Here is a 13279-nt window from a genome sequence, read left to right as displayed (position 1 = left end):
ACAGAGAGTTCAAATAGCGATAGACCCAAGATTTAAACCCAAGCACTTGGAGTTCAGAGTCCACGCACTTAACCTCTCTACCACCCTCCCTTTCCAGAGTTGGTACAGCTCTCGGGAAACATGGTGCCCATGAAATACAGGTACAAGTTTGAACACATCTGCCAGTCACGCGATTTGTGATCCTGTCACCAGCAGAGCGTCTTAAAACAAATGAGTCTGAATCTGCTGACTTGGAAGGAGAAATAACTTGGGCACCTTCACTGGCTGGGGCTCCCCAGGGGCCAGTGCCCCAAAGAACCCTAACCGGAACAAGGACTCTCTCAGGGAAAGAGTTAGAAATGTGGAATTGACCATGATTACATCAACGCTGAATGTGAAGGCTCAGTTGTCATGCTGTCCCTTACCTTGTACTCAGATCTCAAAAAATGAATGTCCACAGAGGCAAAAGTAGACTTGTGATTGTTTTTATTGTGCCTATTATGAAAAACATAACAAAACTCAGGTAGCAAAGATGGCAGCTTCCAGAAATGTAAAATAAAAGGCCTCCAGGAAGTTATCTGGATACAGAGCCCCAGGAGCTCTATGGAAGCTGCACGCCAAGTGTACTCAGAGGCGAGGGTGCTGCACTGCTGACGAGCTGGCGGAGGTGAAAGATAGAGATGTACTGAAGCCCCCGTGGATGCCCCCCGGCCCCATCCCCGAGTCATGGCAGAAATTGTTCTCCATGCAGAGTGACATTTCCTGTCTGCCTAGCTGTTTGTAAACCTGTTCTGCAATGATGACACATAGAAAAAGAAACATGTGAACTGAAATAACCCAAACGCAGAAAGAAAGCCCCGCTATATCTCCAGCAGACTCTTCTAGTGACAATAGCCAATGGAGAAAAGTGGACCCTTGGTGCCACCATGGGTTAGGAACTCTTCCCATTGTCACAGAGTGCTGGTCTCCCAAGCAGACAGATGGCGATGATGACGGTGTAGACCATGCTCTTGATGACAAGGAGGAGGTAGGTGTAGTAGGCAGAGGTGTTCACGAGCTGCACCTGTCGGGGGTCTAAAAGAAGCCATCGGTTAGTTTCACACATTTCTGATGTCCTGGGTTGAAGTGACTCTCTCACCAGTACAACTGGAGAGTAAGCATCTACACCACCATCACCACTAACACCACCCCCAAGACTACTCAGAATCCAGTTTGCCGACCAAGTCTGTAAAAAACCTGTGAAATTCACTTAGAACATTCCAAAGTATTCTAAACCATGGTTGTGTTTGTAATTCATGAACCCAGGGGGGAAAAACCATTGGTGATAAATAGCTTTTACATTTCTTCATCCCCGCATGTCCCTATGTAAGAATACTAGGCAATATCCATTAACCACAAACTAAATGTCTGTTGAGAACTTTGCCTAGAAAGCCTTAATCCTCTTTAATTTTGCAATAACATATGAGATTATTACTTTCATTCCCATTTTCTTATACTGAGGACAGGGAGAGGAGCAATTTGCCTGATTTCATGCAACTAGTAAGTACGAGAGGCCAGATTTCAATCTCAGCAAGCTGGTGTTTCAGGACGCATTCTCAGCTACTCTGTCATTCTGGATCTCTACATGCAATGAATACCCAAGACACCCAATGATTACGGATAAATGTAAAGTTGGATGATGATAAGGAGGATGATGACGAGTAGCCAGAGTCCAGGAGCCCCTTGATATTGGACAGGAGGACAAATCAGCAGGACTAGAGCCAATGGTCCTCATCATTTCCTTTGTGCATACGTGGGGAGAAAGGGCCAGGAACTACTACTTATACTTAGAATGTACTCACAGGTACTTATTATGTGGCTGCTAAATGAGATACCTGAAGCAAGACACTCCACATAGGGGGCCTTGTGTTTTCAATAACTGAGCTGGGTGTTATTTGTGTCATTTGTGGTTGGCTCAGAAAATGTAAATAAGCTAACCCTATTCCTGCAAATAAATAATTAAGACTGGGGTGTAAGTCTGGATTCTGGCACGCGAAGTCCTGCCATCTCACCCACCCCAGGTGTGCAGCCTGTCTCAGGGCCTTGGGTTTGGGATGTAGAGGAAGAATGAAACCTGAGTAAGTGTATGAAGTCTTGATTCATCTAGCCTGGGGCGAAGCCCGGATCTCGCTGTGTGGCATGATATAAGGGACGTAGTTAATCTCAGCTCCTTGTCCTCAAGGGCAAAATGGGAATGAAATACAGTGAGTGTTAAGAGAAATCAACAAAATGCACTGACAGTAACACGATGCCTTTTGTCCAAGAACCTCTCAGCATCATTTATTAAGTACCAGCAAGAATAGAGACTTAAAAAAAAAATCTAAAGCAACAGCATATTTTCCTCAGTTAGTAGAAACAAAGGCCACAGAAATGCATGAAGTGTGTTGTTAACAGACGTCAGAGCCCCTCACTGCACCCCTACTTTACAGGCCTCTCCTTCCCAAGCCAGCAGTTACTGTGTGAAGATGACTCCTGGGAAATGATGGACTGACTTAAATTACCACTCAGTCTATTTTGCAAGATCCTGCCATTGTGAAGCTTCTACCCGAAGCCAAAGAAGTTCAAAGTTAAGTTGATCTGGAGGAAACAATGCTATAGCCTAACATACAGGAAACAAGTACAAAACTTACCATTTTCATCTTTCAGAGAAGCTTTTGTGTAGTTAACAGCAGCGAGCTCTAAAAGAAATGAGAGCAAGTATTATTCTGTTGTTCATATCCATTATTTGACTCGTGTCTGTACTGTGGATGGTTTGATGGATGGATAGATAGATGATAGAGAGATAGAGAGATAGATAGATAGATAATAGAGAGACAGATACACAGATAGGTAGATACACGGATAGATAGAATCTGTCAACAGATAAGAAAGAACCATTACAAATAGGAGCCGACAATTCCAGAAATGTTGCTCTGGTTCTTTGTAATTCTTTGTAGATCAATTCATATACTGTATTTCGGTGCAGGAAGATGTTGAAGTTCATGAATTTTTTTTTTCTTTCTTCCTCACAACTGGGGAGTAATGTCTAAGACTACATCTTGTTTTCCCTCTGTCCTCACAGCTCCCAGCACAGTGCCTGTGGCAAAGTGGGTGTTCTGTAAATACTTGTTGAATGGAAAAACATCCAGAAACAGTGGCTGCTGTAAATTCCTGAGCACACGCCGCTCACGTGAAGCGTGGCCACCAAAACGATATCTTCCAACCAGAGGATCCACAGCAGAATCTTACACGTTGGAAGGAGGCTGGTGTAGGTCAATTTCCCATGTAAAAACGGAAGCAGCCTTACCTTTCCAAATCACACACACCCCGGTAACCGCAAGTCCCACACGTGATTTTCTAGAGTGGAGGTGTTTGTGGGCATGACAACAAGGCTAATGAAAACCAGTACCCTTAGATGATTATTCCTGTGCCAGGAACTCTGTGAAAGTTCACGTGCGTTATCTCATCTGATCCTGGTGACACTGACATGAGCTGGATTTGGAGGACTCCATGTTATGCGCAAGGAAATAGGCTTTAGAGTCAATAAGTACTTTGCTGAGAATCATACCAGTGACGGGCAGAGCTGGCACTCAGGGTCGGTGGTGGGGGGTTAGGTGAGCTACAGCATGTGGAACGTCCCTTGTACAACAATCCATACAAATCAAACCTAAGTCCACCATCGTGGACTCTCATATATCTCTTCCGGATACCCTCATTACTTTTACCAACTGACCATTTATTACAGAAGCTCAGGATCTGGGTGTACTTTCTGCAGGGATAGGATGATAGGCAAGTCACATCGATAGCTGCCTGAATATATAAAACATGAGATGAGGGTTGTATTTATCTAGAGTGTAAAAACAAAACAATACAAAAACAAACAACCAAAATAAAAAACATCCAACATACATACAAAGACAAAATTCCTTAAAAAGTACATTGACCGTGGGGCACCTGGGTGGCTCTGTCAGTTAAGCGTTCGACTTTGAATCAGGTCATGGTCTCACATCTGTGAGGTCAAGCCCCACGTCAGGCGCTGTGCTGACAGCTCAGAACCTGGAACCTGCTTTGGATTCTGGGTCTCCCTCTGTCTCTGCCCCTCCCCCACTCACGCTCTGGGTCTCTCTGTCTCTCAAAAAATGAATGAACGTTAAAATTTTTTTTACAAAAATCATTGACCGGGGGATGCAGAGAGTCATGAGGTTGTTTTGATTTATCCTTTTTCTGTTCAAATGTGTCCTTGTCCCTACACACGTGGTTCAGGTGTGCAATTGTATGCCTTCCACACAATCTAATTTTGTCACTCTTAAAAAGATGGGTTTGAGGTATAAACTGTCAGGTAAATCCCAAGAAGGAAACTGTTAGTATAATTACGTTAAATGTTAAAATATTCTCAAAAGCTGACTTTAAAATGCCTTAAATGTCTTTCTTTTCCATACAGTGGCTTTGGTCACCATACTGCACATCTGGAACTAGTATAGCACTACACGAGAACTAACTGGAATTCCAACAAAAACTTTAAAAACGATAAATAAAAATCTCTTATCATTGTGCATTGGTGAGCTACCTCACTTTGTCTCCATCTGATTCAGAAATGTCCAGCGTCTGTGCAGGACCTGGCGTCAGGTGGAAAGGGTACTGGTGTGATGTGTGCCCGAGGCTCCATACCTTTAGTGTTACAGCAGGAGCACTCGGTAAGGTCCCTCTTCTACTGGGGGTTCGAGGGCTCTCTTCCTCTGATGACGTGTCTAAAATACCTAGTCCCCAGGCTTTAAACTGTGACCAACAGGATCCTTTGCACTGTGATCTAAGAAGGCTTCCGTAACCTGGTGGTGACAGGCTTGAGCAGAAGACAGGGTAGACATACACCCTCTGGACAGGCTAGCATAGGACAGAAAGGATCAGCAGACGGTTGTACACTGAGAGAATCCCAAAAAGTTTGCAAGGTTTTCCTTCAGGCGTCTATTACTTGCCCACTAAAATAGGAGCCTTGGTCCCTGGAGATCACAGAAGATGTGCCCCAAGGGGGAAACCCACTTTTTAAAAGTGTCCTCGCCACAGGGAGGGCATCAGCCTCTCGGCAGGGAAAGGCTTCAACCCTTCCAGAAATGTACAAACAATAACCGGGGCGTGTTGACAGCCCGCACTAAGTGGCAGTGGCATGAAGTCGGGCTGCAGGTGTTCAAGGGGTCCCCAGGGAGGAGGTCTGAAGCTTCTGGAACAAAAAACAATTTTTCCAGGATTATGCACCTAGCAGGTTAGACACTCGGGGTAAGTCATTTTGTACTATTATTTAATCCTTACCACTGATGCCTGTTTATAATTTGAGTCATCTTAAATGCCTCATGGTGGGTGAAAGAGTGAAAAAACAAAACTAAAAAAAAAAAAAAAAACAAGAAAAACAGGGTTTTTCAGGGAGTCAGAAAGAACCAAGTGACCGTCTTGGTTTTCCCTCAACTCCAACTCTTTCTTGAATACACTGCCAGTTTGTTCACCTTGATTTCTCGGATTCAGAAGCACACCGGTGCCATGGTACAAGGTCATTAGGACAGCAAGTCTGGCATGAGAGGCCATCTTTTTTTTTTTTTTTTTTTGAGAACCAGAATGGACTTTATCTACAAGTGCCACAATCTTATAAATACACTGTAAAGAAAACTTAGTATGAATATTTATTTGACAATGCTCCCCGTTAACATATCAAATAAGCCAAATTAGTTTAACAAATCCTTTGGAATGTTCCAGGTTAAAGAGACTTAAGCAGACCAAAACTCCAAAGAAAACAAGCAAAAAACCACAAAACCCTTAGCCCTTTGGACAGAGAGAAAACCAAAATCTAATGCTGTATCAGCTTACTTTTGCTTTGTTTTGTTTTGTTTTTTTTGTTTTGTTTTGTTTTTGTTTTGTATTGTTTTGTTGTTTATTTGTTTGAGAGAGAGAGAGAGAGAGAGCAGGAGCAGGGGAGGGGCAGAGAGAAGGAGAGAGAGAGAGAATCCCAAGCAGGCTCCACCCTGCCAGCCTGGAGCCCAATTTGAGGCTAGAACCCAGAACCCTAAGACCATGACCTGAGCCAAAACCAAGAGGAGTCTTTTAACTGACTGAGCCACCCAGGTGCCCCGGGATCAGCTTACTTTTGCTTTGAAAATTCTTCATGCCAATATTAGTCCTGACCACACATAACATTCCTTTCCAAATATCCCATGTTTGCAAATCTTTACTAGTTTCTTTTTTACATTCAGAACTTGTCTTGATTTACCTTATTTATTTATCTATCTATCTATCTATCTATCTATCTATTTATTTGTGTTTATTTATTTTTGAGAGAGAGAAAGAGCACAGCCCAGGAGGGGCAGAAAGGTGTGGGGACAGAGGATCCCAAGCAGGCTCCGTGCTGACAGAAGAAAGCCCAATGTAGGGCTTGAACTCACCGACCCTGAGATCATGACCTGAGCCGAAGTCTGATGCTGACCCAGCTGACCCACGCAGGCGCCCTCTGAATTTACCCTCTTTAAATGAGCCTCCCTTTAGAGAAAATTCCTTTCTTTCTTTTTCTTTCTTTCTTTCTTTCTTTCTTTCTTTCTTTCTTTCTTTCTTTTCTCAAAAAATACAACTCCATGCATCAGACTTTTCCTTACTAAAAATACACACCTTATGTTCTTTGCATTCTGGGTTGTTTCCCTTATTATTTCCAGTAGTCTTCATTAAATTTATCAGAATTCTTAACTCTTAGAAACCTTCATTTTTAACAAAAGTTAGTAAGGAAGCAGTTGTGAACTGTCAAACAGCATCCTTTGGAGTGGCGAACTTGTGAATACATTTCATAATTTCTAGAAACATCTGCTTCCTTATAAAACAATCTTTCAGTAAAGCACAAAGTACATTTACAAGCAGGCCCAAAAGTATCTTCAGTTTCTCTGCATTAAGAAAACCAAAAAGAGATAAACCTATGTTCCTTAATTAATAATTTCCTATTTATGGGGCATCTGGGTGACTCAGCCAGTTGAGCGTCCAGCTCTTGACTTTGGCTCGGGTCATGATAGTTCCTGGGTTTCAGCTCTGTGCTGGCAGTGCAGAGCCTGCTTGGGATTCTCTCTCTCCCTCTCTCTCTCTCTCTCTCTCTCTCACTCTCTGTCTCTCTTCCCCTCCCCTGCTCACGTGCTCTGTCTCTCTCTCTCTCCAAATAAATGGATAAACTTCAAAAAAAAGAAATAAAAAATAATTTCCTATTTCTTTTAAGTTTTTATTTATTTTTAAGAGAGAGACACAGAGACACAGTATGAGCAGGGGGGACAGAGGCAGAGAGAGAGGGAGACACAGAATCCGAAGCAGGCTTCAGGCTGTGTGCCATCAGCACAGAACCTGATGCGGGGCTCGAACTAATGAGGCGTGAGATCATGACCTGAGCCAAAGTCAGACGCTAAACCCACTGAGCCACCCAGATGCCCTAATAATTGACTATTTTATCACACTTGGAAATGCTCTAGATATTTAATGAATTTAACGTAATTTAACAGGTGACCTCACTCAGCAACACTTTAAGGTTTTAGTTCCCCCAAAGCTTTGGGAAACTACCACTTTATCTAAAATTTTTTATTTTATTTGTATCTATTCAATTTACTCGTTCCTAAAAGTTGAGCTGAAATTACCCATAAAAATTTTATGAGACGTGGGAAGGGATGGGTTAAATAGGCGATGGGAATAAGGAGTGCCCTCGTCCTAATGAGCACAGGGTGACCTATGAAGTGCTGAATCGCTGGATTGTACTCCTGAAACTAGAGCCACACTGCGTGCCAACTAACTGAAATGAAAATAAAAATACTAAAAAGCAAACAAACAAACAAACAAAAACGTATGAAACATCAAAGTCTGTCATTCTCCCAAGCTGTTTTTTTTAAACATTTTGTAACTGAGATCCCATCTACTTATTTGAATTTTAGTAAACCCAGGCACATGAAAATTCTAATTAATTTTCGTGCTGACAATTCTAAAAAGAGGTCTGCTTTGCTTAAACAACAACCAGACATAGGCCCGACGTGAAGTTGAAATGCGCATGGGATAGTTTCTCCCTTTCTGAGAGGTCTAGAATGCCCAGTCCTCACAAGTGTTTGTCTAAAAACCAAAGAAATATAGAGCTCTTTATAAACCAATTTTGACAATGTCTCCAGAGAGAAAAATATCTCACATTGACGACGTGTATTTGTGGACACACAGATCGCTGCAAAGACCCTGGAGTCACTGACATTTACGGAGACATTTATGGAGAAAGTGTTAAGGTTTGTATGTGTCCCTGGAATTACGAAGGACACTGAGCCAGGGTTTAGGCACAGGAGCCCTTTAGCAGTTTGTATTTTAAATTTTTTTTTTCAACGTTTTTTATTTATTTTTGGGACAGAGAGAGACAGAGCATGAACGGGGGAGGGGCAGAGAGAGAGGGAGACACAGAATCTGAAACAGGCTCCAGGCTCCGAGCCATCAGCCCAGAGCCTGACGCGGGGCTCGAACTCACAGACCGCGAGATCGTGACCTGGCTGAAGTCGGACGCTTAACCGACTGCGCCACCCAGGCGCCCCGAGCAGTTTGTATTTTAAAAAGACCTCTTTCCCTTAGTTTCCCTCAGTCCCAGGCACTTGTGGGCTGTGTTTACATTTCATGGACTTGATCAGATGGATCACTTTGAGGACAGAGAAAGAATGCAGGTTCCTGCAAGAAGGACTTTGCTTTCCTAAAGCCAACCATCTATAAGCCCTTTTCTAGAACTAGGAGAAGTGTGGGGTTGGGTGAAGGGACAGGGGAACTCTGGATTGACCCAAGAGCTGCGTTTCTAGTTCTGTTCGCATTTGTCAGGACAACTGCTCTCAGTGTCTCAGACTTGGCTGTTACTGCGTTCAGGACACAAGACTCCGTGTGCACCACCAACAATTCTCTTGGAACCTTGCTGACTTTTCTAGCAGGGGAAGTGCAGTCTGAAAGGTTGGGGGCTTGGCTCCAGGCACACCTTTCTGCCAGCCCAGCTGGGCTCTGGCCAAATAGGCCAGTTCCACAGGGTTCCAGATAAACATGCCGGCTCAACCGGGCTCTGGGCATAACCCTTGCAGCCCAAGCTGACCTGTCCTGGAAAGGAAGGCCCATTAGATCAGCAGCCCGAAGGCAAAGAGAGGGGAGCTTCGAACCAAGAGGAACTCACCTGCAGCCCTTGAAACCGGTGAGGAGGACAGTGAACTCAAAGGGCTCACAGTGACCACCCCTGTGTTTTGCCTTGTCTCCGAATGCCCCTGTGGGTCTACTTCGGATCCTCTTGCCTCCACCACAGCTGTTAAAGAACAAAAAGTCAACCAAGTAAATGTTAAAGATCCAGTAGCTGTATTCGTCAATCAATGTGTGAATCAGCATCTGATCTAGCACTTAGACCGGAGCTCCAAAGGAGGACAGGAAAGGAATATTTTAACAATAGACAGGGGGTGGAAAAAAGAAGATTATTAGCAAGGAGTCCACTGATTTAGGCAAGGTCACCTTCATGGGGAAGGAAGGGGTCAATTAGGAAAGTACCTGGTGCTGGCTAGGAAATTCCCTAGGTGACAGGTTAAAGGTTACTCTTCTGGGGGTTGCAATTGCACTGGGATTAGGTATTAAGTCTTGGTGGAGTGACTCAAGCTTTTAAGTTAAGTGTTGCCATTTTGGGACTACAGGCTTTGTTGTTTGTTTATTTGTTTAACACTCCCAGAGGACAAAGGACAAAGTCTTACCTCAGAAATATAGCAAAGCTCTTCACATGTCTTGCTATGTGTTTGTTCCCCGCTGCTTAAAAAGTGCTTGTTAACCACAGAGCAAGTACAAACTGGTTCCTTCTTATGGGCCCTCTGGGGCCCTTTTATATTAATGTTCAGGACTTGACTTCTGAGTCTAGAGAGTTCCTGGCTCACAGCCGGGCCAGGGCACATTCAGCTCTGCCCCCATTGTCAAATATGACCAGCCTCTGCACAATGGGGCTCCTTCAGGACACCATGTCTGAATCACCAGGGACCCTGGGTGATTAGGCAAAGTGTATTCGCCCTACTGTAGTGATCCTCCTGGGGACAGTGGTCCGTCCCGCCTCCCTTCCAGCCCTGGCGCACGCTCGGACGGCAGGAAGTGTTTGCTGGGCAGCATTTCCCAGGGGTAGAAAGATCCATTGTGGACAATGGGAGAATGTTTGTACACGTAACCTCACCCCTCTCCAGTTACCAAATTTCACCTTACAGTCTTATATAAAATTCAAATCTGGAACACCCAAGACCATACTAAAAACTCAGCAGCCAAATCACCATTTTTACTTGAACTACAATCCAGCTCTATCAAAGGAGCAGCATTTTGTCACCTGTAACTGTTTAAGGGTGATACTTTGAGTAGACCAGATTGAGGCGAGAGGAAGTTTGACTGTTGAGTAGAACTTCCCTAAAGATGTGAAATTTTTCTTATTTCCATATCAATAAGATCATCAAAAACACACTCTCTTTTTGAGCACTTATTGTATGCAAGGTTGCTAGGTGTTTTCATATGTATTCTCTCATTTAATCCATACAGTGGTGCTAAAAAACGTCACTGTGACCTTCATATTTTGCATGATGAAACTGAGGCAGCAAAGGCTAAGTGAGTTTTTCTTTTTCTTTTTCTTTATATCTTCCAAAGCCCATCATATTTAACTCTGTGGGGAAATATTTGGACTTTTATGCTACCATTAAAAGTAAAACATTTAGGGGCACCTGGGTGGCTCCGTCGGTTGAGTGTCCGACTTCAGCTCAGGTCATGATCTCACGGTTCATGAGTTCGAGCCCCACGTTGGGCTCTGTGCTGACATCTCAGAGCCTGGAGCCTCTTCAAATTTCTGTGTCTCCCTCACTCTCTGCCCCTCCCCGCCCCTCAGTCTCGGGCTCTCTCTCTCTCAAAAATAAATAAACATTAAGTTTGGTTTTCTTTAAAAAAAAAGGAAAAAAGTAAAACTTTCAGAAAAGATTTCTTTTTCCCTGTTTTCCATTAATTCTTGACAGGTAAGGTGTGGTATTCCCTTTGAAACAAAGGATTCAGGGAGGTTATATTCATGTGTACATGTCCATACCTTTGTTTATTGAAGGAAACAGAATCTCTTGTTCAAACCTTCTTTTATTCTTCTCCTGTTTAACGATGCATTTGTGTTCTTTGCCCATTGACTCTTCACTTACGGTCAGCCAGGTGTATTTCATGTATGTGTCCTGAGTCTTCATGGTGTTTCCCTGCTGGGACGTCAGACTTGTTTTGCCATCCTGTTCTTTCCAATCTATCTCGATAACATCAGGGAAAAAATCCTCAAGAAGAGAAAGATATGTTCCAGCCTTATGGAGTTGTACTTCAGCAATTGAAGGAAGAAAAATTGTGGGCTTGGGGAAAGTGTCTTCATCAGGATTTTTATCTGTGGGAGAAAATAGAATAGCAACCAAAACGTTATTAGAGAAATGGAAACATTGTGTGGTTGGAACCACCTAGCACATAGTTAAAAGGAAGGAAAAGTTGCCATAGAGTTAGTGCTTACCATGACCTTTAAACCACAGTGGGTTCTGAGTTGCTTCTTTTGTTACTTTCCATGGGAAAAGGGGTTCAAGAGGTTATGTAAGTTGCCCAAAGTCACAGCTATTAAGGTCACCACATGGGTTAAAATGTGGAATTTTTTGAGACAATACATGGTCACTTGTTGGAAAAGGAATCTATTTCCACCCATACTTGACAATGTATCAAGCTGACCATTTAGCTTCAAATAAGAATCCCATGCCCACTTCTGATGCTGGAGTCCTGCTTGACTTCTGATTTTATAGAACATCTCACTCTCACATCTAAACTATGCCAGGATTTTGAGTAGGACAACGTTTAAAGCTGCACCTCCAAAATATTTACATTGCTTGAATTTAAATTTTTTTAAATGATTATTTATTTTTGAGACAGAGAGAGACAGAGCACGAGCAGGGGAGGAGCAGAGAGAGAGGGAGACACAGAATCTGAAACAGGCTCCAAGCTCTGAGCTGTCAGCACAGACAAATCGCAGGGCTCAAACCCACAAACTGTGAGATCATGACCTGAGCCAAAGTCAAGTGCTTAACCCACTGAGCCACCCAGGCACCCCTACAAGTGCCTTGAATTTGGAAGCAATGTGGCAATATTTCCAAAACTGCTACTTAAAATTTATTGATTATTTTCAGAAATGCTCTTATATGAACCTTATAGTGCAAGTAATGCACTAGTCAGAATTTTGTTTTGCTTTAGAAAATGTTCACTCAAAGCACATTTTATATTGGAAATTCATTTGATGTTGACACGTGACTAAGAAGACACCGTACTTTGATGCTTAGCATCTCCCCCAAATTTGGATCTGCCCTACAAGCCTGCTGAACTTGTGTTTGTACCCATAATTTTCTTTGATTTTATCAGCTGAATAAAGTTGTATGTAACTGGCATAATGTTAACAGAGTATCTTGCACACATAATGTGAAAATATGTAATGAAACATCATAGTTGTCAAGGGCATGTCACTTGAGGACTGGAATGTTCCTTGCTTATACATTGATTGTTAATTAATCATTGAAATGATAAAGACTAGAACCCTTCCAGTTTGATTTCCAACTGAAACACAAACGTTAACACATTTTCTCTTTGGGCTAGTTTGGAGTTAGAATAATAGTTTTGTGGACAATTTCCGAAGAAAAGAAGAATTTTATTTCTTCCTTGAGAAAAAAAGGAAAAATATTCTTGAAAATTTCTGCGAATGCTACAAACCTCCTGATTTTTATACAAAATCAGTAAGCAAACAGTGAGTTTTTTATTCATGCTATACATAGAATTAGATCATAATGTGGTTGTTTTAAACTTGTACATCTTACTTGTGCTGCAAATATATATATTTTATTGATTATAATAGTAAGAAAGTCTACATTTCTCCAACCATGTATGTTGTTTTTAATTTTAAAAGTTTGTTATATTAGAGAAGACTAATTTTTCAAAGTACATGATATTTACATCATTTTTGCCTCTAGTCAATACACTAAAGAATCTAGTTTTCATCTTAGGAACTTGGTTTTTTATAGGATTACTTCTGATTCATCATTGTAAAGAACCTGAAAATCAAAGATGAATATGGAAAATTTCTGGATGGAAAAATACGATGCTTATCTCCTGTCCTTTTTCCTCAGCTAGATCCTGAAGTTTCATTCTTTTCCGGATAGAGGGAATCTTGAACTTCCATAATTTTCTCAACTGAGCATTAAATAGTATACTTGATTATATA

At 42.3% G+C, this 13279-nt stretch overlaps 1 protein-coding gene across 1 annotated transcript in view; it reads right to left on the bottom strand.

The window, feature by feature from the left end:
* Nucleotides 1–487: 487 nt before the first annotated feature.
* The window catches only part of LOC122206020, a 32199-nt gene continuing 19407 nt past the window's right edge, over nucleotides 488–13279 (bottom strand). The window contains exons 4-7 of the mRNA XM_042914746.1: nucleotides 11087–11416; nucleotides 9179–9304; nucleotides 2649–2696; nucleotides 488–1053 (exon numbers count right to left, since the gene is read on the bottom strand). Of these exons, the coding sequence (XP_042770680.1) occupies nucleotides 911–1053; nucleotides 2649–2696; nucleotides 9179–9304; nucleotides 11087–11416 (647 nt within the window). The 3' untranslated portion in view covers nucleotides 488–910. The remainder of the gene's footprint in view (nucleotides 1054–2648; nucleotides 2697–9178; nucleotides 9305–11086; nucleotides 11417–13279) is intronic.

Source organism: Panthera leo, chromosome A2 (genome assembly GCF_018350215.1).
Source record: "Panthera leo isolate Ple1 chromosome A2, P.leo_Ple1_pat1.1, whole genome shotgun sequence".
Lineage (NCBI taxonomy): Eukaryota > Metazoa > Chordata > Mammalia > Carnivora > Felidae > Panthera > Panthera leo.
This window is presented reverse-complemented; position numbering and strand designations above follow the sequence as displayed.